This window comes from Hyperoodon ampullatus (assembly GCF_949752795.1).
Source record: "Hyperoodon ampullatus genome assembly, chromosome: 4".
Taxonomy (NCBI): Eukaryota; Metazoa; Chordata; class Mammalia; order Artiodactyla; family Ziphiidae; genus Hyperoodon; species Hyperoodon ampullatus.
Genome location: NC_136917.1, coordinates 116312859 through 116340470, shown reverse-complemented (window position 1 = coordinate 116340470; position 27612 = coordinate 116312859). Strand labels below are relative to the sequence as shown.

The window sequence follows — 27612 nt, the reverse complement described above, 5'->3', positions numbered from 1 at the left end:
ACAATAAAATTATAATAATCTACTGTGCTACAAAATTCTTTTCATGATAGAGTTCAAAGATTATAAATTTTGTTTTCTTTGTCAAACTACAGTGTGTCATTTTCTTTTTCAATATATGCTTTCCTAGAGCATAAGCTAGTTTTGTTTTGTTTTGTTTTGTTTTTATTTATTTTTGGCTGCGTTGGATCTTCGTTGCTGTGCACTGGCCCCCTCTAGTTGTGGCGAGCGGAGGCCACTCCTCACTGCGGTGCGTGGGCTTCTTATTGCAGTGGCCTCTCTTGTTGCGGAGCACAGGCTCCAGGGGCACGGGCTTCAGTAGTTGTGGCTCAAGGGCTCTAGAGCACAGGCTCAGTAGTTGTGGCACATGGGCTTAGTTGCTCCGCGGCATGTGGTATCTTTCTGGACCAGGGCTCGAACCCGTGTCTCCTGCATTGGCAGGCAGATTCTTAACCACTGTGCCACCAGGGAAGCCCCAAGCTAGTTTTTTATCTTCTGTGTTAAGTGGTCTGCTATCATGACTAAAGATGATTTGTCAGTCAAATCATCAGTTTTAATGCTTCATAGCAGTCCACTGTATGGAGGTGCATAATTTATTTACCTCATCCCACCGTGGTTCCAGTTTTTTGCTTTATATACAACATTGGGATGATCATTTGTATTCATGTATCTTTGTACTCTCCCGTTCTGTTATTTTCACCAAAGATGGTACCATTTTACATTTTCAACATAAAAGTGCTGGTTTCCTCACATACTTGTTTAAAACTAGATTTTATCAATTTTATCAGTCTTTTAGTTTTTGCTGATACAGTGTCTAAAATATTATTTCATGGTTGTTTTAATTTGCCTTCCTTTGACTATGACAGAGAAGGAATGTCTTTTCACATATGAATTAGCCATCAATATTTCCTTGTTGTGGGAATATCCTCCTTAATTCTGTTTGTTAGGATATAGGCTAAGTAGCTAGCACAAGAGACTCAAAAATAAAATGGTTCAAATAAGTTTATTTCTTTCCTACATAATAGGTATGTAGTCCCAGCTGGTCTGGTGGTTCTGATCACCATAGTAATTTAGAGACCCAGGTTCTACATTGTCTTGTTCTATCATCCCCTAGTGTTATCCTTACCTGGATTGACAGAAATGGATTACCTTCAATCCATATTCCAGCCTCTGGGAAGGAAGAAAGAACAAGGAAAATATCATCCAAGGAAAGTAATTTACTATTAAACAAGTGAAAAAGAATTTGCGCACATTACTTTAGCTCACATTGAAGTTTCACGGCCACACCTAAGTGCAAGAGAAGCTGTAAAATATAGTCTCTAGGTGGGTGGCCATGGGTCAGCTAAAAATCTTACTATAGAAGGAAGAGAGAGTAGATTTCAGGGTTCAACTAGCAGTCTAAAGCAATACTCTTTGCCCACATTTCTAGAGGAGTTTGTATCTTTTTCTCCCCGTTTATAGATCTTATCATACATGAAAATTTTTTTTTCTCTGCCAGTTGTAAAGATTTTTCTAATATGTTGTTTGTCTTTTAATTTTGCAGGGATGTTTTTTCCCTGTACATTTTTAAATGTTTATGTAATCAAATCCATCAGTGTTAAAAATTTTTTTCTTGGCTTTAGTATTGTGCATAGAAAGTTATTCCTCACAACCAAGCCTGTATGTTCTTTTAGTATTTTTATAGTTTTTTTATATTCAAATCTTTAGTCCATTTGAAATTTTGATGTAAGGTATGAAGTATATTTTTCTTAAATAGTATTATATTTTCCCTTAATGGTATTATTTTTCCTAAATGGTGATCCACTTGTCCCAACATCATTTATTTAATCATAAGTCCTTTCTCCACTGAATTGAAATGAGGCACTATTCCATATACTAAATTTTCATTGTGCTTGGATTTGTTTCTGGACTCTCTCTCTCTCTCTCTTTTTTTTTTAAAATAAATTTATTTATTTATTTTTGGCTGTGTCGGGTCTTCGTTGCTGCATGCGGGCTTTCTCTAGCTATGGTGAGCTGGGGCTACTCTTTGTTGTGGTGCGTGGGCTTCTCATTGCGGTGGCTTCTCTTGTTGCGGAGCACAGGCTCTAGGCACGTGGGCTTCAGTAGCTGTGGCACATGGGCTCAGTAGTTGTGGCTCGTGGTCTTTAGAGGGCAGGCTCAGTAGTTGTGGCACATGGGCTTAGTTGCTCCGTGGCATGTGACATCTTCCTGGACCAGGGCTCAAACCTGTGTCCCCTACATTGGCAGGCAGATTCTTAACCACTGCGCCACCAGGGAAGTCCCTGGACTCTCTTTTAATCAACTGAATCTTTCCCCATATCAGTACCATGCAGTTTTATTTATTGAATCATAATAATATAGTTTAATATTCCCCCTCACTACTCTTTAGAAAAAAAATTTTTTTTTCTCATGCATTGTGTCTTTCACATAAGTTTAAGCATTATTTCATCAAGTTAAAAAGAAATTCTATTCTGTCCACAGTAACACTGTTTTTAAGTTGATATTAATCCTTAGGCAGTTTACTTTCTCTTTTTGGTAAGTTTTATTGATTTATAGTCTACAAATACCTTTAATAAAGTTTTAAAGATGTAATACATAGGAGTGGTACAATATAACAGCTTCTTGCTGTTTATACTACTTTTAAAGCTCATTTCCTTAAATATGCTAAAAATCTGAGGAAACAGAAAATACCGTACATTGTGTAGCAGTACTTCAGGTTTTGCTACGGTTTTAGTTGATATTCCATGGGAGGCTCTGCGGCATCTTTTGCAAGGGAAATGGCAGGAAATGTGTTTTATGTTGATTGTAAAATTGTTTCAGTTTTTGAGCTTCCTTTAAAAGAAGTTGTATAAGTGGGAGGGTATTGAGGAAATCCTAAGGAGTCTAGAAGGTCTGAAAGAACAGAGAGGTTTTCATGGGAAATGTGTTTCTATTTTAGAGTCATGATATTTCCAAATAGTAGATTTTATTATGTGTGATAAGATAAGAAAGCTCTGTAGGCATAAACTCCCTTGATGTTTCTTGAGAACCTCCCTAAGTATTCCCCACCCCATCCCATCCTCATTAAACTTCTTAAAAGCACAATCATTTTTGTAGCTGTCAAAACATCTTATTATAACATGGGCTCTTGAATTGAACAGACAAACATCCATGTTATATTAAATGGCAACTACACAGCAAATCAGTGCATTTTGACCACTTTAACACTTGATTTGGAGAACCCAGATTTACTCAACAATTTTTAGGGTAGTATTAAGTCAAGAAAATGAAAAACAATATTTCTGAAGTAGTCTCCTAAATGTAATCCAAAAGGGGGATTTTTAAAACATAAATAAGACATAATATGGTATAAAATATACCACTAGAGCTTGATTTGAGCTTATTTCAGTGTTATACACTTTAAGAATTCATTTTAGGGAGGTATCATAAAATAATGGAAAGAGCACAGGCTTTAGAGTAACCTGTTTTACAGGTCTAATTCTAACATTTACCAGCTCTATGACTTAGGGCAAATTAAATAATCTTACTGAACTTTAGTTTCATCTATAAAATGGGAATAATAATTATTCTCTCAATTAATTTGACCATTAGGTGAGTTAACATAAGAAGCATTTTTCATATTACATATAATATACTCAGTAAATGTCATTTCTACTTTAAAAATTATAGTTAATATCACTAAGCCCTTACCATATCCCTAGATAAGTGAGTCATATGGGTATCTCTTAATTCTTTCAACCTTTTGAAATTGGTTTAGTCCCTCTTTACAAATAAAGAAAGTAAGGATGAGAGGGATTAACTTACCCACTATCATGTAACTAGTAAGTGGCAGGCTTGAGACCCAAACAAAAACCCACTGTGACACATGCTGGCTCTGAACTGTAGCAAGAGGGACTAGGTACATATTAGAGACTCAAATCAGAACTTGGAAGTCATTTGGAAGGAAAAATGGAAGAAAGGAAAACATGAATGAGAATTTCAGTAGAAGAAACTGGAAAAAAGCAGTGGTGGTGTGCATTTGGTAGATGTAGAAGAAAAGAGTTCAGATAAGGGTGACTAATGAGAGATAGTAAAGCAAAGTGGAATGTGAGTCATTCAGTGGCGAGGTTTCCTTTTGGCACCTGTACACTTGTTTTAAGCACAGAAAAGACAATAGATTGCTGAGGAAACTGTCATAGCATTAATGTATGAGTCTAAGGAGAATTTTTTCCCATTTGGTTTGTTTTCTATTTATTATCTTTTTTCTTTTCAGCATTTCTGGGTTAAGGTATTTCAGATGCTGCTCCCTTATTCTCAGTTGACTCAAATCTAAGGCACATTTTCTGGATTGATATAGAGTCGTTTTTAATCTACCCTTGTTTTTATTAGTCTCCATGAATTGTTTACATCTTTTTTTATGTCAGGATGCTATTCTCTAGTTTGAAATTGAAGTAGTGGAAGAAATAGTTATTCTAAATCTGGATGATAAATTGGAGTAATGTTAAAACGTTCCGTTTATTAGGTGTGGTATCTCACTGCGTGAGATCAGCCTTCTCCAAACTTTTTCTACAAATAGTACTTTCTCTTTTCTAATCAGAAATATATATATTATATATATAGAATAAATATATATAAAAGAATAAAATTTATACTGATATGTATAAATGGGTGTACAAGTCTCTCCTCCCTTTCTCTCTCTTTTTTTTTTTTTTTTTTTTTTTTTGCGGTATGTGGGCCTCTCACTGTTGTGGTCTCTCCCGTTACGGAACACAGGCTCCGAACACGCAGGCTCTGCGGCCATGGCTCACGGGCCCAGCCGCTCCGCGGCATGTGGGATTTTCCCAGACCGGGGCACAAACCCGTGTCCCCTGCATCGGCAGGCGGACTCTCAACCACTGCGCCACCAGGGAAGCCCCTCCCTTTCTCTTTTATGAGGAAAGAATTTATGTTTGTTTGCTTGTTTACATAGTTACCATTATTTATTTTCATTATGAGAACCTTTAAAATTTACATTCTAGTAACTTTCACATATCAGTACAGTATTGTTAGCTATAGTTATCATACTGTACCTTAGACCCCAAATCTTTTTTTTTTTTTTTTTTTTTTTTTTTTTGCGGTATGTGGGCCTCTCACTGTTGTGGCCTCTCCCGTCGCGGAGCACAGGCTCCGGACACGCAGGCTCAACGGCCATGGCTCACGGGCCAAGCCGCTCCGCGGCACGTGGGATCCTCCCAGACCGGGGCACGAACCCGTGTCCCCTGCATCGGCAGGCGGACTCTCAACCACTGCGCCACCAGGGAAGCCCTAGACCCCAAATCTTACTCATCTTTTTTTTTTTAACTGAAGTAGGTCAGTTGACCTATAACACTATGTTAGTTTCAGGTGCACAATATAATGATTAAATATTTCTATATGTTACAACATGATCACCAGGGTAAGTCTATAGTTACCATCTGTCATCTTACAAAGTTATTACCGTATTATTCCCCATGCCGTACACTTCATCCTTGTGACTCATTTATTTTGTAACTGGAAGTTTGTACCCTTTAATCTCCCTTTGAGGAAAACTTTTTAAAGCAGATAAGGTCTTTCTCCTGATGGAACTCACAATTTACAGTCTAATATTACAGTACGTGCCATAGTAAGAGCAGGAAAACAAGTAAGGGAACATTGAATTCTGTGGCATAGAGGACAGAGATCCAATTAAGTTACAGAGACACGTCTGAGCTGGTCCTTGAAGGGTTGGTGACAGAACTAGGAAGGGCATTCTGCACAGAGGAACAGCCTGAAGAAGGCACAGAGCACCCCAGCTTATTCAGTGAGTTGCAGCCTAAACAGGAATGGATCCTCTAGAAAGTCTCACTGTGGCTACTGGAGACAAATATGAATCAGGGTGATTGTTTCTAAAAGAGGAGTTGCGGGGCTTCCCTGGTGGTGCAGTGGTTAAGAACCCACCTGCCAATGCAGGAGACACGGGTTCGAGCCCTGGTCCGGGAAGATCCCACATGCCGCAGAGCAACTAAGCCCGTGCGCCACAACTACTGAAGCCCATGTGCCACAACGACTGAAGCCTGTGCACCTAGAGCCCGTGCTCCACAACAAGAGAAGCCACCACAATGAGAAGCCCGCACACCGCGAGGAAGAGTAGCCACTGCTCACCACAACGAGAGAAAGCCCGCACACAGCAACAAAGATCCAATGCAGCCATAAATAAATAAATAAATGAATAAATTTTTTTTAAAAAAAGAGGAGTTGCAGTTTTAACTTGTAGCTAGTAGGCCAGGCGTCACTATAATGTTAAGAAGGAAGACCTTGAAAAAAAAAATTCTGCAGAATGAAAACAAGGTTGAAGTCCAACGAGGGGAAAAAGCTAAATTATGCCCCTGAAACTCTCCACCTTTTAGGAAACCTACTCTAGGGATCTCCACATGATGGAAATTGCTTTCATTCCAGAGCTCACCCCACTTATTTCTTTCTGGCTGCTTTTCCCTTAATTTTTTACTGCTTTGTTTTGCAGTTCTCCAGTGATCCTTTTGGTAATAGATTGCATTTATTGAACTTGTACCATGTGCCAAGACACTCTTCCATGCTCTTTATGTATTCTGTTTCATTCAATAGCTTTCTTTTCTCTTCTCTTCATGATTTTACTTAATGCTCTTACTGACTTCCTTATATGTTACTAGATCAAAATGGTCACACAGCCACCCCCAGCTGCAGGGGAAGCTAGAAAACTGTGTATTTAGCTTTTTCAGCCTGTATAGTAGAGGCCACAAAAAAGGAACACTTGGGAATGGGTATGTCTGCTACATAAACCCTTTTCTTACTGCCCGACTTTGGTTATTTCTTTGATTTCTCTTTCTTATCAATCCAGCTCTTTTTCTGTAAAGAAACAAAAAAATTCCTTAAAGATTCTTCACTGTTATATTTGATATATTTATATATGTTGAAATTTCATGAAAGGATAAATTACAGATTGAATTTTCAATTTTGATTTGAATACACTAACAGTTATCAAATTTTAGCCTTGTAAAAACAATTCTACAGAGGAAATGTTTACACTATGCCTTAGGACGATTGATTGTACAGTAGTATTCAGCATAAACATCATATGCCAAATAAGTATAATCTTTTATTGTACATTTCCTTTGTTAATATTCTAAGATGTTAATATTATGAGTCAGGTGGGAGTTGTTGTTTATTTTACCTAAACTGAAGCTTTTAGTTACAGTAAGTTGTTTTCCAAATTTATAAAACAGTAGAATCATTTGATATATAAACAGTTGGAATGCTTTATTCATTCAGTAAATATTTATTAAGTACCTGTTATGTACTTGTGGGTATTGAAAAATGAAAGAGTTAGTAGGGAATGATATTTGAGAACAGACTGCCTATGTTCATGAAAATAAAAGCCTTAATAAACAGTAATCGAATAGATAGGTGTGGGGATGGGTGGGTGAGTGGGTGGCCAGATGGATGGATGGACAGACAGAGACAAATTGACACCTACTAAAAGTAAGATTAGTAAGATTAGTGTTGGGAATTCCCTGGTGGTCCAGTTAGCACTTGGTTCTTTCACTGCCATGGGTCCAGGTTCGATCCCTGGCTGGGGAACTAAGATCCCACAAGTCACTTGGCCAAAAAAAAAAAAAAAAAGATTAGTGTTATGATGAGTGGTATTTCAATATGGTGTTGTCTAAAGTATGTTAACTTTTTAAAAATTAAGGTTGACAGATTTGCAATGGAATTGGAACACAGCCGGGATCTGAACAATACCATAGTACACATTGACATGGATGCTTTCTATGCAGCTGTAGAAATGAGGGACAATCCAGAACTGAAGGATAAACCCATTGCTGTAGGATCAGTGAGTATGCTGGTAAGTAGATAAAGATCAAAGACAAATAGGAAGTTCATGACATATTCATATTCAAGTAATCCTTACTGGTTCACAAAGGGGAAAGACTATTGAGTTCTACCAGTTCAGTCAGAGTATTTATATGTGTTCAATTACTGAATCCTTTCAACATCACTTGAGGTACAAATTTTTATTTCCATTTGACAGAAAAGAAAACAAACTCAGAGAGGGGTTTAATAATGTCCCCAAAGTTACAAACCTGGTAAATGGTAGAGTGGCATTGTATCTTTCTGTTGCAAATTATATTTTTCTTAAGTAACTGTTCTAGTTAAAGAGAATAGAAAAAGAAAGAAAAGGAAATGTTATTCTAAAGCAGAGGTTTGCAAACAATGGCCTACAGGCCAAATCCAGCCCGCTGCCTTATTTTGTAAATAAAATTTTATTGAACACAACATTGTAAATCAACTATACTCCAATAAAAATTTTAAAATTTTTATTGGAATACTGTCACACCCATTCATTTATTATTGTTTCATTAAAAGAGCAGAGTTTAGTAATTGCAACAGAGGCCATATGATCTGCAAAGCCTAAAGTATTTGAACCCTTACAGAAAAAGTTTGCCAACACCAGTTTTGGAGTAACATGTTTCATTAAGGTAAGTACTGTAATTAAGTGGTTTTTTTCCATGACTTGAAACCTTTGCACTTCTGTGACTATGTTGCTTTTCCTTATTGCCACCCTCACCATAGAAGGTAAAGATGACCAGGATAGCTTTGTGTAGCTAAAGATGTGTTGGGAATTAGAAACAGCAACTGGAGTATATGGGTTTTGGTATTAAAAAAAATACAAAAGAAATAAGGAAGGTTCTTTCCTGTTCTACTCCTTTCAATGCCTTAGATAACTATTAACCTGATTCCCGAGTTATTTTATTATAAAACTATAATCTGTTTGTTCATTATCTCTGCTCCCACAAGTATGCAGGCAACTAACAATCCTGGTTCCAAAGTAATGTTTGTAGGAAAGGATACTCTCCTCTCCTACAAATCATCAACTAATATTTGAAAAAAATATATTTAATTTTATTAAGAATATATATCACCATATATTTATGTGAAATTATGTATATGAACCCCTTCAGTACTTACTGGACACCCATTTATGCACATGATTCTGTAATTTGAGCAGAGGACAGTGGGGATGGTTCATCTCTACTCCACTTGGGGTTGGCTGGGCCTATTTAGCTGGGGCTGAAGGATCCAAAAAGGCTTCACTAACATGCTTCCAGCTATGAGCTTTCCACTCCACGTGGTGCATCATCATTTTGTAATCTAACACAAGATCTTACATAGTTGCTGGATCCCACAAAAGCAAAGGCAGAACCTGCAGACTTTTTTTTTAATTTATTTTTTATACAGCAGATTCTTATTAGTTATCTATTTTATACATATTAGTATATATATGTCAATCCCAATCTCCCAATTCATCCCACCCCCACCCCCACTTTCCCCCCTTTGTGTCCATATGTTTGTTCTCTACATCTCTGTTTCTATTTCTGCCTTGCAGACCAGTTCATCTGTACCATTTTTCTAGATTCCACATATATGCATTAATATATGATATTTGTTTTTCTCTTTCTGACTTACTTCACTCTGTATGACAGTCTCTAAGTCCATCCACGTCTCTACAAGTGACCCAATTTCGTTCCTTTTTATGGCTGAGTAATATTCCATTGTATACACGTGCCACATCTTCTTAATCCATTTGTCTGTTGATGGGCATTTAGGTTGCTTCCATGACCTGGCTATTGTAAATAGTGCTGCAGTGAACATTAGGGTGCATGTATCTTTCTGAATTATGGTTTTTGCTGGGTTTTTATTATTTTTTTTAGTTTTTTAAGTAACTTCCATACTGTTCTCCATAGTGGCTGCATCAGTTTACATTCCCACCAACAGTGCAAGAGGGTTCCCTTTATTCCACACCCTCTCCAGCATTTGTTCTTTGTAGATTTTCTGATAATGCCCATTCTAACCGGTGTGAGATGATACCTCATTGTAGTTTTGATTTGAATTTCTCTAATAATTAGTGATGTTGAGCAGCCTTTCATGTGCCTCTTGGCCATCTGTATGTCTTCTGTGGAGAAATGTCTCTGTAGGTCTTCTGACCATTTTTGGATTGGGTTGTTTGTTTTTTTAATATTGAGCTGCATGAGCTGTTTATATATTTTGGAGATTAATCCTTTGTCCATTGATTTGTTTGCAAATATTTTCTCCCATTCTGAGGGTTGTCTTTTCATCTTGTTTATAGTTTCCTTTGCTGTGCAAAAGCTTTTAAGTTTCATTAGGTCCCATTTGTTTATTTTTGTTTTTATCTCCATTACTCTAGGAGATGGGTCAAAAAAGATATTGCTGTGATTTGTATCAAAGAGTGTTCTTCCTATGTTTTACTCTAAGACTTTTATAGTGTCCGGTCTTACATTTACATCTTTAATCCATTTTGAGTTTATTTTTGTGTATGGTGTTAGGGGTGTTTGTTTTACATGTAGCTGCCTAGTCTTCCCAGCACCACTTATTGAAAAGACTGTCTTTTCTCCATTGTATATCCTTGCCTCCTTTGTCATAGATTAGTTGACCATATAGGTGCATGGATTTCTCTCTGGGCTTTTTATACTGTTCCATTGATCTGTATTTCTGTTTTTGTGCCAGTATAGTATTTTCTTGATTACTGTAGCTTTGTACTATAGTCTGAAGTCAGGGAGTCTGATTCCTCCAGCTCTGTTTTTTTCTCTCAAGATTTCTTTGGCTATTTGGGATCTTTTTTGTCTCCATACAAATTTTAAGATTTTTCTTCTACTTCTTTAAAAAATGCCATTGGTAATTTGATAGGGATTGCATTGAATCTGTAGGTTGCTTTGGGTAGTATAGTCATTTTCACAATATTGATTCTTCCAATCCACAAACATGCTATATCTCTCAATCTGTTTGTGTCATCTTTGATTTCTTTGATCAGTGACTTATACTTTTCTGAGTATAGGTCTTTTACCTCCTTAGGTCGGTTTATTCCTAGGTATTTTATCCTTTTTGTTGCAATGGTGAATGGGATTGTTTCCTTAATTTCTCGTTCTAATCTTTCATTGTTAGTGTATAGGAATCCAAAAGATTTCTGTGCATTAATTTTGTATCCTGAAACTTTACCAAATTCATTGATTAGCTCTAATAGTTTTCTGGTGGCATCTTTAGGATTATCTATGTATAGTATCATGTCATCTGCAAACAGTGACCGTTTTACTTCTTCTTTTCCAATTTGTGTTCTTTCTTTCTTTCTTTATCTTCTCTGATTGCCTTGGCTAGGACTTCCAAAACTATGTTGAATTAGAGTGGTGAGAGTGGATATCCTTGTCCTGTTCCTGATCTTAGAGGAAATGGTTTCAGTTTTTCACCATTGAGAATGATGTTTGCTGTGGTTTGTCGTATATGGCCTTTATTATGATGAGGTAGGTTCCCTCTGTGCCCACTTTCTGGAGAGTTTTTATCCTAAATGGGTGTTGAATTTTGTCAAAAGCTTTTTCTGCATCTATTGAGATGATCGTATGGTTTTTATTCTTCAGTTTGTTAATATGGTGTTATCACATTGATTGATTTGCATATATTGAAGAATCCTTGCATCCCTGGGTTAAATTCCACTTGATCATGGTGTATGATCCTTTTAATGTGTTGTTGGATTCTGTTTGCTAGTATTTTGTTGAGGATTATTGCATCTATATTCATGAGTGATATTGGTCTGTAATTTTCCTTTTTTGTAGTATCTTTGTCTGGTTTTGGTATCAGGGTGATGGTGGCCTCATAGAATGAGTTTGGGAGTGTTCCATCCTCCACACTTTATTGGAAGAGTTTGAGAAGGATGGATGTTAGCTCTTCTCTATGTTTGATAGAATTCACCTGTGAAGCCATCTGGTCCTGGACTTTTGTTTGTTGGAAGATTTTTAATCACAGTTTCAATTTCATTACTTGTGATTGGTCTGCTCACAGTTTCTATTTCTTCCTGGTTCAGTCTTGGAAGGTTATACCTTTCTAAGAACTTGTCCATTTCTTCCAGCTTGTCCATTTTATTGGCACAGAATTGCTTGTAGTAGTCTCTTATGATGCTTTGTATTCCTGCAGTGTCCGTTGTAACTTCTCTTTCATTTCTAATTTTATTGATTTGAGTCCTCTCCCTCTTTTTCTTGATGAGTCTGGCTAATGGTTTATCAATTTTGTTTATCTTCTCAAACAACCAGCTTTTAGTTTTATTGATCTTTGCTATTGTTTTCTTTCTTTCTATTTCATTTATTTCTGCTCTGATCTTTATGATTTCTTTCCTTCTTCTAATTTTGGGTTTTGTTTGTTCTTAATCTAGTTGCTTTAGGTGTAAGCTTAGGTTGTTTTTTTGAGATTTTTCTTGTTTCTTGAGGTAGGATTGTATTACTATAAACTTCCCTCTTAGAAATGCTTTTTTTGCATCCCATAGGTTTTGGATTGTCATGTTTTTGTTGTCATTTGTCTCTAGGTATTTTTTGATTTCCTCTTTGATTTCTTCAGTGATCTCTTGGTTATTTAGTAACGTATTGTTTAACCTCCATGTGTTTGTGTTTTTTACGTTTTCTTCCCTGTAATTGATTTCTAATCTCATAGTGTTGTGGTTGGAAAAGATGCTTGATATGATTTCAATTTTCTTAAATTTACCAAGGCTTGATTTGTTACCCAAGATGTGATCTATCCTGGAGAATGTTCTGCATGCACTTGAGAAAAAAGTGTATTCAGCCATGTTCAGCTGCAATGTCCTATAAGTATCAATTAAACCTATCTGGTCTATTGTGTCATTTAAAGCTTTTGTTTCCTTATTAAGTTTCTGTCTGGATGATCTGTCCATCGGTATAAGTGAGGTGTTAAAGTCCCCCACTATTATTGTGTTACTGTCGATTTCCTCTTTCATAGCTGTTAGCATTTGCCTTATGTATTGAAGTGCTCTTATGTTGGGTGCATATATATTTATAACTGTTATGTCTTCTTCTTGGATTGATCCCTTGATCATTATGTTAGTGTCCTTCCTTGTCTCTTGTAACATTCTTTATTTTAAAGCCTATTTTATCTGATATAAGTATTGCTATTCCAGCTTTCATTTGATTTCCATTTACATGGAATATCTTTTTCATCCCCTCACTTTCAGTCTGTATGTGTCCCTAGGTGTGAAGTGGGTCTGTTGTAGACGGCATTTACATGTGTCTTGTTTTTGTATCCATTCAGCGAACCTGAGTTTTTGTTTGGAGCATTTAATCCATTCACATTTAAGGTCATTATTGATAAATATGTTCCTATTACCATTTTCTTAATTGTTTTGTGTTTGTTTCTGTAGGTTCTTTTCTTCTCTTGTGTTTCCCACTTAGAGAATTTCCTTTAGCATTTTTTGTAGAGCTGGTTTGGTGATGCTGAATTTCTTAGATTTTGCATGTCTGTAAAGCTTTTGCTTACTCTGAATGAGTTCCTTGCCCGGTGGAGTAATCTTTGTTGTAGTTTCTTCCCTTTCATCACTTTAAATATATCGTGCCACTCCCTTCTGGCTTGTAGAGTTACTGCTGTGAAATCAGCTGTTAACCTTATAGGAGTTCCCTTGTATGTTATTTGGCATTTTTCTCTTGTTGCTTTTAATAATTTTTCTTTGTCTTTAATTTTTGTCAATTTGATTAGTATGTGTCTTGGCATGTTTCTCCTTGGGTTTATCCTGCCTGAGACTCTGTGCGTTTCCTGGATTTGGGTGGCTATTTCCTTTCCCATGTTAGGGAATTTTTTGACTATAATCTCTTCAAATATTTTCTTGGGTTCTTTCCCTCTCTTTTCTCCTTCTGAGACCCCTGTAATGCGAATGTTTTTGCGTTTAATGTTGTCCCAGAGGTCTCTCAGGCTGTCTTCATTTCTTTTCATTCTTTTTTCTTTATTCTGTTCCATGGCAGTGAATTCCACCATTCTGTCTTCCAAGTCATTTATCTATTCTTCTGCCTCAGTTATTCTGCTATTGATTCCTTCTAGTGTATTTTTCATTTCAGTTATTGTATTGTTCATCTCTGTTTGTTCTTTAATTCTTCTAGGTGTTCTTTAATTCTTCTAGGTTTTTGTTAAACATTTCTTGCATCTTCTCAATCTTTCCCTTCATTCTTTTTCTGAGGTCCTGGATCATCTTCACTATCATTATTCTGAATTCTTTTTCTGAAGGTTGCCTATCTCCACTTCATTTAGTTGTTTTTCTGGGGTTTTATCTTGTTCCTTCATCTGGTACATAGTCCTCTGCCTTTTCATTTTGTCTATCTTTCTGTGAATGTAGTTTTCATTCCACAGGCTGCAGGATTGTAGTTCTCTTTGTTTCTGCTGTCTGCCCTCTGGTGGATGAGGCTATCTAAGTGGCTTGTGCAAGCTTCCTGATGGGAGGGACTGGTGTTGGGTGGAGCTGGGTGTTGTTCTGGTGGGCAGAGTTCACTAAAACTTTAATCTGCTTGCCTGCTGATGGGTGGGGCTGGGTTCCCTCCCTGTTGGTTGTTTGGCCTGAGGTGACCCAGGACTAGAGCCTACAGGCTCTTTGGTGGGGCTAATGGCGGACTCTGGGAGGGCTTACACCAAGGAGTACCTCCCAGAACTTCTGCTGCCAGTGCCCTTGTCCCCACAGTGAGCCACAGCCACCCCCTGCTGCCTCTGCAGGAGACCCTCCAACACTAGCAGGTAGGTCTGGCTCAGTCTCCTATGGGGTCACTGCTCTTTCCCCCTGTGTCCTGATGTGCACACTACTTTGTGTGTACCCTCCAAGAGTGGAGTCTCTGTTTCCCCTGGTCCTGTAGAAGTCCTGCAGCCAAATCCCGATAGCCTTCAAAGTCTGGTTGTCTGAAAATTCCTCCTCCTGTTGCTGGACCCCCCCAGTTGGGAAGCCTGATGTGGGGCTCAGAAGCTTCACTCCAGTGGGTGGACTTCTGTGGTATAATTGTTCTCCAGTTTGTGAGTCACCCACCCAGCAGTTTTGGGATTTGATTTTATTGTGATTGCGCCCCTCCTACTGTCTCATTGCAGCTTCTCCTTTGTCTTTGGATGTGGGGTACCTTTTTTGGTGAGTTCCAGTGTCTTCCTGTTGATGGTTGTTCAGTAGTTAGTTGTCATTCCAGTGCTCTTGCAATAGGGAGTGTGCGCACGTCCTTCTACTCCACCATCTTGAACCAATCTCTCCAGAAGCTGCAGACTTTTTAATGCCTAGGTTTCAGGACTCGCATAATGTCACTCCCTCACATTCTTTTGGTCAAAGCAAGTCACAACCAAGTCTCTTGGTATGAGGAACCACAACCCACCTTTTGACAGGAGGAACTGTAAAAGGCTGTGGCTGTGATTTATAATCCCCCACAAACCTCAAAGTTAAAGGAAGTCATATCTAAAATTGTGTTTGTACTCTACTGTAGATCTAGCTTTTATATCAATTCCATTAGATTTATTTATATTTAAAGCATTGGTTTGTCCTTCAAGTGCTGTCTATACTTTCTAGTCCAGAATATTGACCAAGGATTAGCATAGTTTTGAATACTATCAAGATTTCTTAAACACCATTTGAAAACTATTAATGGCAAATTTATATTATCATTCTGAAATAATGCTTTCATTTGGCAGATTTTGTTTGCTTTCTTTGAATTTTCAGTTGAGATTCCAAGGATTCCATTTGTGATTAGTTTTTTCTAAATGGTATTATGGCCTGCCACATTAATCTAGATTGTTGTCAGGTATCTTCATCAACAGGATTTAATAAGTAATGTTCTTTTTACTCTCAATGACAAAATTTTGGCTCCCTGTCCACCAATGCCAAATAAAAAATATGGAGACAGAGTTTGGAGGAAGTAGAAAAGAGTAGCTTTATTCCTTTTGCCAAGCAAAGGGGGTAACACAGCAGGGTAGCACCTCAAGAGCTGTGCCCCTTCCCTGGGTAATAGGGGAAGTTTGTATAGCCTGGGGCTTGTGGTCTAGGGTAGGTGATAAGGCTCAAAGTAATGAAGGTCTTGCATTTCTTTTCTTCTGCAAATTCTTGGCCAAAGCTGGCATCAAGAGGCTCAGCAACTGGGTCTGGTGACAGTGATTATCGGCCTGTGACCTTCTTTCTGCAATGAAGAGTGCTACAAGGGAATGTAGGGGGAGAAGAAGTGCCAGGTGCAAAGGGTAATTTGTATGGAGTCAGAGTAATCAGCTTTGTGAAGGACAAGTCTAGCTACAAGTGTTTGTTAGTAGTAACAGCTAAAGAATAACCAAGATTGCTTAACTCTTTCAGTCCTGTTTATGTTGTTTCCCCAGCCTATTCATTGTTTCCTTATTTTCCTTGTTTATCAGAAAACAAAAGTCTCATTTCTATTTTTGCTGCAACACTCTCATAATTGTTTAGTACCATCTCGTAGTCAAAATGTTTTCACCAAAAAAGATATTCAAGCATTAAGAAATAAAGCTTAATTTTTAAAGTTATTTTATGCTTTAATCACTTCATGTTTGAGACTTAATTTAACTGACCATATATTAGAACTTTGTTTTGCTTTTTTTCTAGATCAAAAACTTACAAAATTCCAAATCCATACTATTATACTATACCATTACTTTGCATACTATTACTTTTTGTAACTTCTATATTATTTGTACTATATTGCTTTATAGCTGTTACTTGACTACTACTATTTTATTACTTTAATGTAACATCACCCACTATCATCTAAACTTTTATATATACTATATTACAGGTATGCATTAAAACCAATGAAGTTTAGTTACTGAAAACATAAGAGAACCTTTTTATTAGCACAGTCTTGCTTATTACCTCACGTCACGTTATAAATATGGTACAGCAGTGGGAGAGGGTCATAGTGTTATACCACAACAGGATAAAATCAAAGCTTGATTTGAGACAGTGGCCTATAAAAGAAATGTCCTTGAATTGAAAATGCACATCAATAATGTTTCTTTTGAAAGCATCGATCAATATGTCCATTTAGGTTTGAATATTTTTCCCCATGTGGTCCATTTTTTTCAGTCTACTTCGAATTACCACGCAAGGAGATTTGGTGTTCGTGCAGCCATGCCAGGATTCATTGCAAAAAGACTCTGCCCACAACTTATTATAGTGCCCCCAAACTTTGACAAATACCGAGCTGTGAGTAGAGAGGTAAGTCTGATGTCTCACCCCTACTTATAGCCTTCTGATGATTTCCTATCATCTACAGAGTCAAGTCCAAATACTGTAGCACATCAGAATTTAGCCTTAGCTTATCCCTTCAAGTCTCCCTTCTACCACTTCCTCAGCTTATATGTCAAATACTGAGCTGCATATGTGTCCAGAATACACTCTTCTATTTCCCAGTTCTTTGCTTTTCCATGTGTTTTTCTGTCTGCATAGAAAACTCTTATTTCCCCAGAAAACTCTGAATTGCCTTAATTATAACCTAAATTAACTTTAGCTATTTTTCTGTTAATGTGCAATGTACATTTTCTTCTAGAATCACCTTATATTTATAATCTACAGAATTAATTCCAAGTCATTAATTCCAAGCTCTTTTCTGAATAAACTTTTTATCAATGTTTTTAAACGGTAACAAAATTAACTTATTTTGATTAGCTGCTCTCCTTGCCCCATAATCTAGGAAAGGTGCTTATGAGCGTTTAATATCCAGAAGGCTGTAATCAAAGAAAAAGGGGAATAATCTATTGCTTTGAAAAGATTCTCTGAAAAATAAAGATTTGATTATTCACTAAAATTGCCTAAACTGTCATATATGAAAAACTGCCCTTTTCTCTAATTGTGGTAACAACTGGACTATCATGACACTGCTAAAACTTCAGTCATAAATTGAAATTTTAGTATACGACCTCAAACATTTTTATACTGTGGCAAAATGCAGTGTGTTAAAGCCTACTCTCTGAATTGAAACACTTAAAAACTCTGGCCATTATTACCATTTAGTCTCGTAAATTGTCTTTAGATTCACTCTTCTTATTTGTATTCCACCTCATTTCCCCTAGCAGTGAAACCTCCCCCAAAACAAAATGATGCTCCACCCCCAGTTTTTTTAAAGTTTTTAAAAATTCTTTCAAAAACAGCCTGTGGAAGCAAGTGCTTTTGTGCCTACATCTGCAGAGGTGGTGGGGAACTGGAAGCAGGTTCACACAGGTTACTGCTTATCTGTTTTACTGTATTCTTAAGTAGAGATAAAATGCCAACCATAAATATTATAAGCTTTTAATAAGTTTGAAAATCCTTCAAAGACTTTGCAAGAATTTTTTTAACTTCTGCTTTAACTCAGTAAAACTTCTGACAGTATGACAATGAGAACTAAATTGTTTTTAGTTCTCTCTAGTTATTTACATAAGATGGAGAAATCTTTCTTCAAATTCAATCAGGATCTAGCTAGTTTATTTGCAGATGACAAATGGATTCTTATCTGTAAATGAACTACAGTGCAAATTCACTGATTATAAATGCATTAATATTTATGGCTTGGTTTAAACGTTTAAGAAAAAACCATATTTGTTTTATACAAAAAGAATGGAATAGCTTTAACTGCTCTCCAAGCCTAAATGCTTGATTTTTACTGGAGTCTGTCTATTTTTGTTCTTAAAGCAGTATCCTATGTAAAGGAAGTTAGTGAGTATTCATTGTCTCCAGAGAGTACTTCTCATTCAGAATAATCTTAGTTGGCTGCCAACTACAGACCTTCCAGAGTTTCATTTTCACTAGAAAGATTCCATTTGAGCACATTGTAGAATTGGTTTCTTCTACAAGAACAAAGCTAATTAAGGTACTCTCTGAGTAAAGCTTGGCCAAGTTTTATGTCACCATTTTCTAAAATTACCTTTGACTCAGCTGTTCATAATTATATTAAGCTAAAATGCTTTCTTTTTATAAAATGTCAAAAAAAGTTTTCTTATGGTACGGCAGACAGCTTTTAAACACTAGGTGAAACATAACATAATTCAGCAAGTATGTTTTTCCAATATACATATTATTTTGGCAACCAGTTCTTCTAACTTCAGCTAATACTTCAGTGGTTAAAAAAAATTCATACTTTCATATAATAAAACTATCTTATATAAAAGGCATTTCTGGAATCATGCAGAGATTCTGATCTCTTTACATATTTCTTTTATCCCAAGATTCAACTCCAGACTTTTCCCCATCATTTAATATAGACACAGACTTACACTACAGATTTTGTCATCTTTTCCATTCTAAATCCTGATTTTTGTTTTCTGAATGGATACATGCATTAATGTGTGTACTGAGTGGAGTTTTATGGACATATTATAATTAATTGGAGTAGAACTACTTTCTAAAGCAACATAATACCTTCACGTAAGATTATTCCTTTTTAAAATGAACAAAAATGGGCCTTTCTCACCTTCTGAAATGACCCACATTCTGTCTGTGGAGTGTGCTTCTCCCAAGGCTGCTCTCGCCTTTTGAAATGGCCCGCGCTCTGTCTGTGGAGTGTGTCTCTCTCTAAACAAGTCCACTTCGGGACTTCCCTAGTGGCGCAGTAGTTAAGAATCTGCCTGCCAGTGCAGGGGACATGGTTTCAATCCCTGGTCTGGGAAGATCCCACATGCTGCGGAGCAACTAAGCCCATGAGCCACAACTACTGAGCCTGTGCTCTAGAGCCCACGAGCCACAACTACTGAGCCCATGCGCCACAGCTACTGAAGCCTGCAAGCCTAGAGCCTGTGCTCCGCAACAAGAGAAGCCACTGCAATGAGAAGCCTGCACACCACAATGAAGAGTAGCCCCCACTCGCCACAACTGGAGAAAGCCCGCACCCAGCAATGAAGACCCTACGCAGTCCAGAAATAAATAAATAAGTAAATAAAATTTAAAAATAACTAACTAAATAAATCCACTTCTTACCTAAAAAAAAGAACAAAAACAATCGTAAAAGGTAAAGGAGAGCAGGATCCTATTGTTCCCACTTCTGCTTTTGACTTGCCACCTAAAATTATGTTGCTTAACCATTTTTTATGGGCCTATCAGAATGATGTTGTTTATTTGAATCACTTATTATATATAGATATAGGTGGCTAAATAGAGATTATATCAAATGAAGCTATTTCATGGTCTTCTGCCTTTGTAATCTATTTTAATACAAAAGAGAATTTGGACAAACTTGCCCTAGCAATAAATTATTTATTCCCTAAATCCATGAGCTATTGATTATAGAATCCTTACTATAGTTGCAAAGTAAGAATATTAATGTTTCTTATCAGCTGTATGTGGCAAGTTTTGCTTTGGCAGCAAAATTAAACCATTTTGTTCCTTTCGAAGGTTAAGGAAATACTTGCTGATTATGATCCCAATTTTATGGCCACGAGTCTTGATGAAGCCTACATGAATATAACAAAGCATTTAGAGGAAAGACAAAATTGGCCTGAGGACAAAAGGAAGTATTTCATCAAAACAGGGAACTCTCTAGAAAATGGTAAGCAATTTATTAGAATGTTCACACTAAGAAAAAAAACAAACAAAAAATCCTTTGAATTAACCAGTTAACTCATTAGGATGCATAGGGGCAGGAATAAATATAGCTTTATTATGAAAAAGTATTAAAAATGAAAAATCAGGGAATTCCCTGGTGGTCCAGTGGTTAGGACTCTACTCTTTCCACTGCAGGCGGCACGGATTTGATCCCTGGTTGGGGAATTAAGATCCCACAAGCTGCATGGCACAACCAAGTGGGTTTTCTGAGATAAATGTGTGGAATGCCACTTTTAAACCAAATGAGATTGTTAAATCTCTAGACTTTAAGAGTGTGCAGAGTCCCTAAACAAAGTAACTTCATAGCAGTTTTTTCCGTAAGATATAATTAACCAGGGGTTGGATTGCCTTGAATCTGAGGAGGTTCTTTGTTTATAGTGGCCTTTTTATGCAGCTGTTAATAGAAAATAGATTCTTTTTTAATTAGCCTCGAACATATCAAAACATTGGATGGGTTTTTTTTAATTTCCCAAATTTTCTATAATCTATTTATGCAGTGATTACTGTTCTTAACCTTGCCGAAATTAATGACTCCCCAACTCCCTTCTTGGCCTTAGATCTTATTTTGATTCTTTTTATATATAATGAAACAAGTTTTATGACCCCAAGGTTTTTTTCAAATGAGCCCCTTATTACCTACCCAAAACAATGCCAAAAATCATGCAGATAATACACGTACTGCTTTCAGTCCTCTGTCAGAGGTGTGATTACTTCAAATGCCAGCACTGCCCTGGACCCCTGAGCAAAGTTCACCTGGATGAAAAGGTAGAAATAGAGGGTTTGCTCAAAACCCATAGCCATGTTTCATGTGTACAACTCATTAACTGCTTCAGAGGGGACAGGCTGTGGTGGGGAAGCTCTTTGTAACTTTCCCTGAAGCAAAAATGGTGGATCCTCAATGCCATAAATTTCTAACTTTACCATTGTTTGGGGCTCACATCTTTGGAGCAAATTTAGTATGGACATCGAATCATAATTTTATTACCTTACTTAGAGCTCTAATGGGGTAGGTCTCTCTCTTTAAGAGAAACATTAAACAATAAACAAACATAATTTCTGGACACAGAGGCTTGGAGCAAAAGCTTTTTTGCTCTTAATATAACTTTATTGTTTGAGGAAGTGACACACAAAGTCTAATGTCACTTTGCTTAAAATCTTACTTTGTTAGTTCCTTACTTTTCACAGGAGAAAGGAGGGGAGCCATTAAATAGTTATGTCAAAGCATCCCCTGAGGGTCACCTATAATAACTACTTTCACAATATGTTATAAAAAAATTATATTGGGACTAAGGTAAATGTTTTCATTCTTTACTAATGTTCTTTTCATTTACTATATGTCCACACTCATTATGAGGATGTGAATTTTTAATATCTGTTGCTTTTAACATATTTATTTATGTACTTTCCTCTTCATGTATTTCATATTCTTAAGCAATTTAAATAGTTTAACTTTTTTTTTTCATATATAAGTCCCTGTGGGCTGGACTTTCAGGCATGTCTGATTTCACATTATGCCCAGAGAAGCTGTCAACAGTGAGTTGGAGTCATGGCAGGTGGTTGATATACCTTCCTCTAAAGTCCAAGGGATTTTTCTGCTGTTTGCCCCTTTTCTAAAAGGCGCAGTCTGTAAAGAAATAAAATAATAATAATTATTATTTTATGTTTATTCTCTCATAAATCTAGATGGTGCCAGGCAATGTAAAAAGCTAAAATACTGTACTGTATACTTTTTAGCACTTGCCATCCAGATGGGATCTTAATCCTACTGTTTCAAATTATAAGAAACCTTACTTTTATATGCTGATCACCTCAGTTATGAGGCTTATAAAGATATTTCTTTCAGAAAGCGAATAAGAAACCACTTCAGCAGTTGGTTGCATAGCCAGGCCTCACAGAGAAGTAGACAGATTGAAACGGTAACTACACCATTCAGCAGCGGCTCTAAACAATGAACCTGAAAACAGCATATGCTTTGCTTTCTACTGTAGTATCCTACTATCAGTGACTCACCTGAGGGCAGTGTGATAGAAGCATGAGGTACAAAACATGGCCTAAGGAACTGCAGAAGGAGGTTGTGAACGTGCCTTACGTGGCCTGCAGGTTTTCCGTAGCTCTTTACCTTGACTTTCACACATCTAGTTGGGAAAAAGAGGGTCCAGGTAAATACCATTTCAGCTGTGCCTTAGTCTTAATCCCCCTGAATTGCTCTACATTTTAAAACCAGATAATGGAAAATGAAAGGAACTAAAGTACATAAATAACAGCCAGTGTAAGTTTGAAAATAAGGCTTGTTTTGTATATGGCCTGGGAATTCAGATTTGGAAAATACCTGTCTGTAACTTAATTCATATTACATACTTAAAAATTTGAAACTAATTAAGTGTCTGTCATTTTATTTATATTATCTTTATAAAATCTTTTGAAAAGGCCAACTTCATTTTTTAAGTATATGTGTCTTGAAACTAGAAATTTAATTTTTGCATCTGTATTTACCTTAATTTGGAAAACATTTATATGTAATAAGATTATGAAATGGATGAGAAAGCTCTGTTGTTAATCTTAGTTTTTATGAATTTTACACTTCAACTGATTTCTCCTCCATTAAACCCGGAAAGTAAAGTCTTCAGTGGATTTGTTCATAAGGACATTTTTAGTATCTGTATAGATTTAAGTGTATTTCACAGTTCATTTATGAAAAATGCAACTAAAATGAAATAATAACCAGATTAGTTTTTTTACTTTACTTTTTAATATTAATATTAGTTTGCTGCCTTTTGATAATAACAAAGGCTTCTCACTCTTAAACTTGGACCATGGTTAATCTGATTAGACCTTAAGAATTTATATATTTAAAGAAATATAACTTCCAGAAGTAATTTCTATTTATTTCAAATGTGCTCTTAGTAAAAGTGATACTTTATAAACAAACAAGTCAAAATTAAAATCAGCATTTGAAAGAAGAAAATTCAGATTATTTAACATTTGAAAAGTTCTTCCATGAATGAAAAAAATTTTTAGGCTTTTTTCCCCCTCCCAAAGCAAAATTTATCTTTCAGGCATAATTGTTCTATGTTGCTTAACACCTTTTTCCTTATTCCTGAATTCTAATTTAAGAAGATTCTTTTTTTCCTCTAGAGATGAGTAAAGGTAAGAAACCTTTCATCTTTTTGAGAAAAAAGTACTGTGAATCTAATTCCAATTCTGGGTTTCAATTAATTTCAGTACAAAAATTAGTGAGATTTACATAAGATATTTCGTTTTAAAATGTATACAATGGAAATGGATAATATTCCTTTTAAGAAAAACTTAGAATCAGTGTTTTCTTTGGTAAACAGTTAAAAATATAAATGCTAACATTTCTGATCTTGGTTCTTAGAAAGAAAACTAAACTAGATTTGTCTTTAGAAAGACTGTAGGGAAACCTAATTTATGAAGTATGTACTTTTCAAAATGAAGATGAATTACTGTTCCTGTTTATAATTTAGATAAACCAGGAAAGGAAGTTAATAAACTGTGTGAGCAGGAACGATCCATCTCTCCTCTACTTTTTGAAGATAGTCCTCCTGATTTGCAGTCCCCAGGAAATCCTTTCCAAGTGAACTTTGAAGAACTGAATAATCTTCAAATACTCCAAAACTCAATTGTTTTTGGAACATCAGCTGAGGAAGTGGTAAAGGAAATTCGTTTCAGAATCGAGCAAAAAACTACACTGACAGCCAGTGCAGGTACTTAAAAGGATATTGATGGTTCCAATAGTTATAATTTTCAGACTAGCTAACATAGTGTAATATTAGTAGTTTCTCACTATAAAATGTAGAGTAACATTTTACTTAGCTGTTTTTTTATTAACTTCTGACAATACACCTATTCAGAATACTGTGAACCTATAGGTAAATTGGAATTAAGCTCAAAAGCCCATGTGTCCAAAGCAAAAACTTATCATAAAGCTCATGTAGCTATCTTTTTTGAAACACAAAATATATTTTAATTGGTTTTGGACATAATACTTTGTTTTCCCTTTGAAGACTTACAGTGCAAGAGAGACCACATATGTCCACACAAAATATGGATGAGACAGGAAAAAACACCAACTAGCAACATAGCAATCTAGGATCATCTGGTGAAGGGAAAAAGAGCTTTACATATGCCAATAACTCATGAGGGTATCACTGTGTCTTAGCATAGAAACTGATATTCATGAGGACCCTAGATTATCTTAAGAAAGCCATATTATGATTGGGTTAGTCTTTTCTTCCTATGCCAAAGCATGAGAATAAGTAATAAATTTTAGAAAGATGTGTATAAAAATGGAACTATTTGATGATCATAGTTGAATATACCTATTTCAAGTTATCTTAATCATTTAGACACCTAAAAATTATAAAACACATCTCTGAAAAGGGGTAATTTGCTTTGTGAGTAGCATAAAAAGGATACACGCATTTCATTATCATTGTGTTAAATATACTGGAAACAGAATCTTTGATTTTTTTTTCTTTATGTGGATAATCTATACAGAAGACCTTTTCAAAGAGTAAACATCCATCCTAAATTATATTCTCGATCTTTTCTGTAAGACAGCCCTGTATTCCTACTAAATATAGTAAGTAAACTAATAATATCACTTAAACTCAGAAATTACTCTTAGACTTTAAAATACCATGGAGATTTAAATATTCCTCATTTCTGCTGCCACGATAACTAATACAATTCCTTTTCCTAAAACCATAGCAAGCCCTGGGGAGACAGATAGTAATCAAATGTAATTTTTAAAGTAGCATTCCACATCATTTCAAATTTGTGCATTAAATTTTTTTTCTGTGTTGTTATCACATATTTTAAAGTCATACATATCATGTTCTTTGAGTCATCAGAGTGTTCTTCTTTTAAGGCATTGCACCAAATACAATGTTAGCGAAAGTATGCAGTGATAAGAATAAACCAAATGGACAATACCAAATTCTCCCTAATAGACAAGCTGTGATGGACTTCATCAAGGACTTACCCATTAGAAAGGTGAAATTTTATGCAAAATTTGTCATCTATATATATACTCGGTGTTGTGAAAAAATACTATTTAGGATGATAGTAATCATTCTTTCAGAAACTTTTAAAAATGATAGCTAACAAGCAAGAATGATAATGGATGATTTAATTTGGACTTGAAGAAATCTTTCTGTGAAATCCTAAAAGTGAGGTTTAGGAAGCTTGGCTGTTGAAAAGTTTGTTGAAAAGATTTAGAATTTTAATTGTTTTTGACCAGAAAAAAAACCCCCAAATACTTTACCATCTTTAAAACGGTAACATGATCCCTCAGGGATTATAGAAAGGGTATATTTTATTATTTTTTTTACAGCTTCTAGATTGTTCTGCATATATATGCTTTTTAAAAAATAATAATTGTACTATACACTATTTGATGTTCTAGGGCTTACTTTCCTGACTCAGCATAATGTATATTAGTGAATCTAAATAAACATTTTCAACGCTCAGAAGAAAGGCTATATCAAAATATATAATGTATAATGACTACTGAATAGCTTAGTATATATAAGATGTAGCTATAAAGCAGTGTTTTCCAATGTATTTTTAAGGTATGAATGGGTGTTCTGTTAGAAACGTTCTGGGGTCAAAGAACTTCGGAATGTACCACCCTTGGTGGGTCACAAGAGATATTAATTTATTGAAGATTCATTATTCTTACAATAAAAAAGTTCATTTAAAGTTTGTTTATCCTAGAAACATACTCATTGTTACAGAGAACAAACTGGTGGTTTCCAGAGGGGAGGGGGTGGGGAGTTGGGCAAAATAGGTAAAGAAGATTAAGAGGTACAAACTTGGAGTTATAAAAAAAATGTCATGGGATGTAATGTACAGTATAGAAACTATAGTCAGTAATATTATAATAACTTTGTATGGTGACCGATGATTACTAGACTTATTGTGGTGATTGATTTATAACGTATATAAATGTTAAATCACTGTGTTGTACACCTGAAACTAATATAATGTACATCAACTATACTTCAATTTTAAAAAATTAAAAGGGAATAAAAAGTTGTTTATCCTACCATTCCTCAAGTTTATATGACCACAGAACTCTTTTTTAAATGCTTTTTAAAAATTCCATGGAATTAAAAATTTTTAATTTTCATGGAACACTAGTTTAGGAAATATAGCCAAAAAGTAACTAAAGCCGTTCTCTTGTGTGACTTTCGAAACTAGGCACATTATTTATACCTTTTATTAGTTATAAAATGTATGATGAGATTATAATACCACTTCTTATCTTAATTTTAAAATGTATTAATGATAAATTGATTCTTTTCTAGGTTTCTGGAATAGGAAAAGTTACAGAGAAAATGTTGAAGGCCCTTGGAATTATTACTTGTACAGAACTCTACCAACAGAGGGCATTACTTTCTCTCCTTTTCTCTGAAACATCTTGGCATTATTTCCTTCATATTTCCCTGGGTCTAGGTTCAACACACCTGGCAAGGTATCTGTATTTATAATTATTCTGCTTTTTTTTATCATTTGCTGAAATAACAGTTTTCACCATTGAGATAGAGACTACAAGGATAACATGTTTTAAATTTCTTTTAGGCTAGCTCAATTCAGAATATAATTTTTGAATTAGAGTCAAAAGATTGGACGTTAGAGAAAAGGAAAAGAGGAATAAAAAATCACTCCTAGGTTGTTGGCTACAGCAGTTGGATAGAGGGATAAGAGGAATGATGGGTGCTTTCTTTTCTGTACCTGCCTTGTTCTTTGTTCAGAACGTAAGAATACTGGTGATCAGATTGTGGGGGTAAGAAAGATGGCTCATACTCCAGAACTCACCCTTTAAGCAAGTAGACTTAACGATTCTTTGAAAGCCTTCATGAACTACCTGTATTTCTTCTCTTTTCCAGATTTGTAAATGATTCATTCATTCAGTACTGAGTACTTTGTGTTAGGCACTGTTCTAGGCACTGGGGATAATAGCAGTAAACAAGACCAAGTCCTGCCTTCATGGAGTTTGAAGAGTAGTGTGGGAAATAAAAAGTAACCAAATAAACAAATGGAGAAAGTAAGGCAGCGTGGGGGCATAGACGTTGACTTGGGGGGTAAGAGATGGCGTTGGCAGTGGTTCTCCAGAGGCAGAGACCTGAAGGGGCCAGCCATGCAAAGATCTAAGAGAAGAGGAAACGGCTAGAGGAGAGGCCCTGTGTTTCCTCCCTGCC

The 27612-nt window shown here is 35.9% G+C and overlaps 1 protein-coding gene across 5 annotated transcripts in view; it reads left to right on the top strand.

The window, feature by feature from the left end:
* The window catches only part of POLK (DNA polymerase kappa), a gene marked incomplete at its 3' end in the record, with an annotated part of 47185 nt that overhangs the window by 8291 nt on the left and 11282 nt on the right, over positions 1-27612 (top strand). For 3 of the 5 annotated variants that reach the window (XM_079703437.1, XM_079703436.1, XM_079703438.1), the window contains exons 3-8: positions 7700-7852; positions 16898-17029; positions 20177-20330; positions 23872-24111; positions 25278-25402; positions 26719-26885. In XM_079703437.1, coding sequence (XP_079559563.1) covers positions 7700-7852; positions 16898-17029; positions 20177-20330; positions 23872-24111; positions 25278-25402; positions 26719-26885 — 971 coding nt within the window. The remainder of the gene's footprint in view (positions 1-7699; positions 7853-16897; positions 17030-20176; positions 20331-23871; positions 24112-25277; positions 25403-26718; positions 26886-27612) is intronic. The other 2 variants (XM_079703439.1, XM_079703440.1) reach the window with 2 other exon arrangements.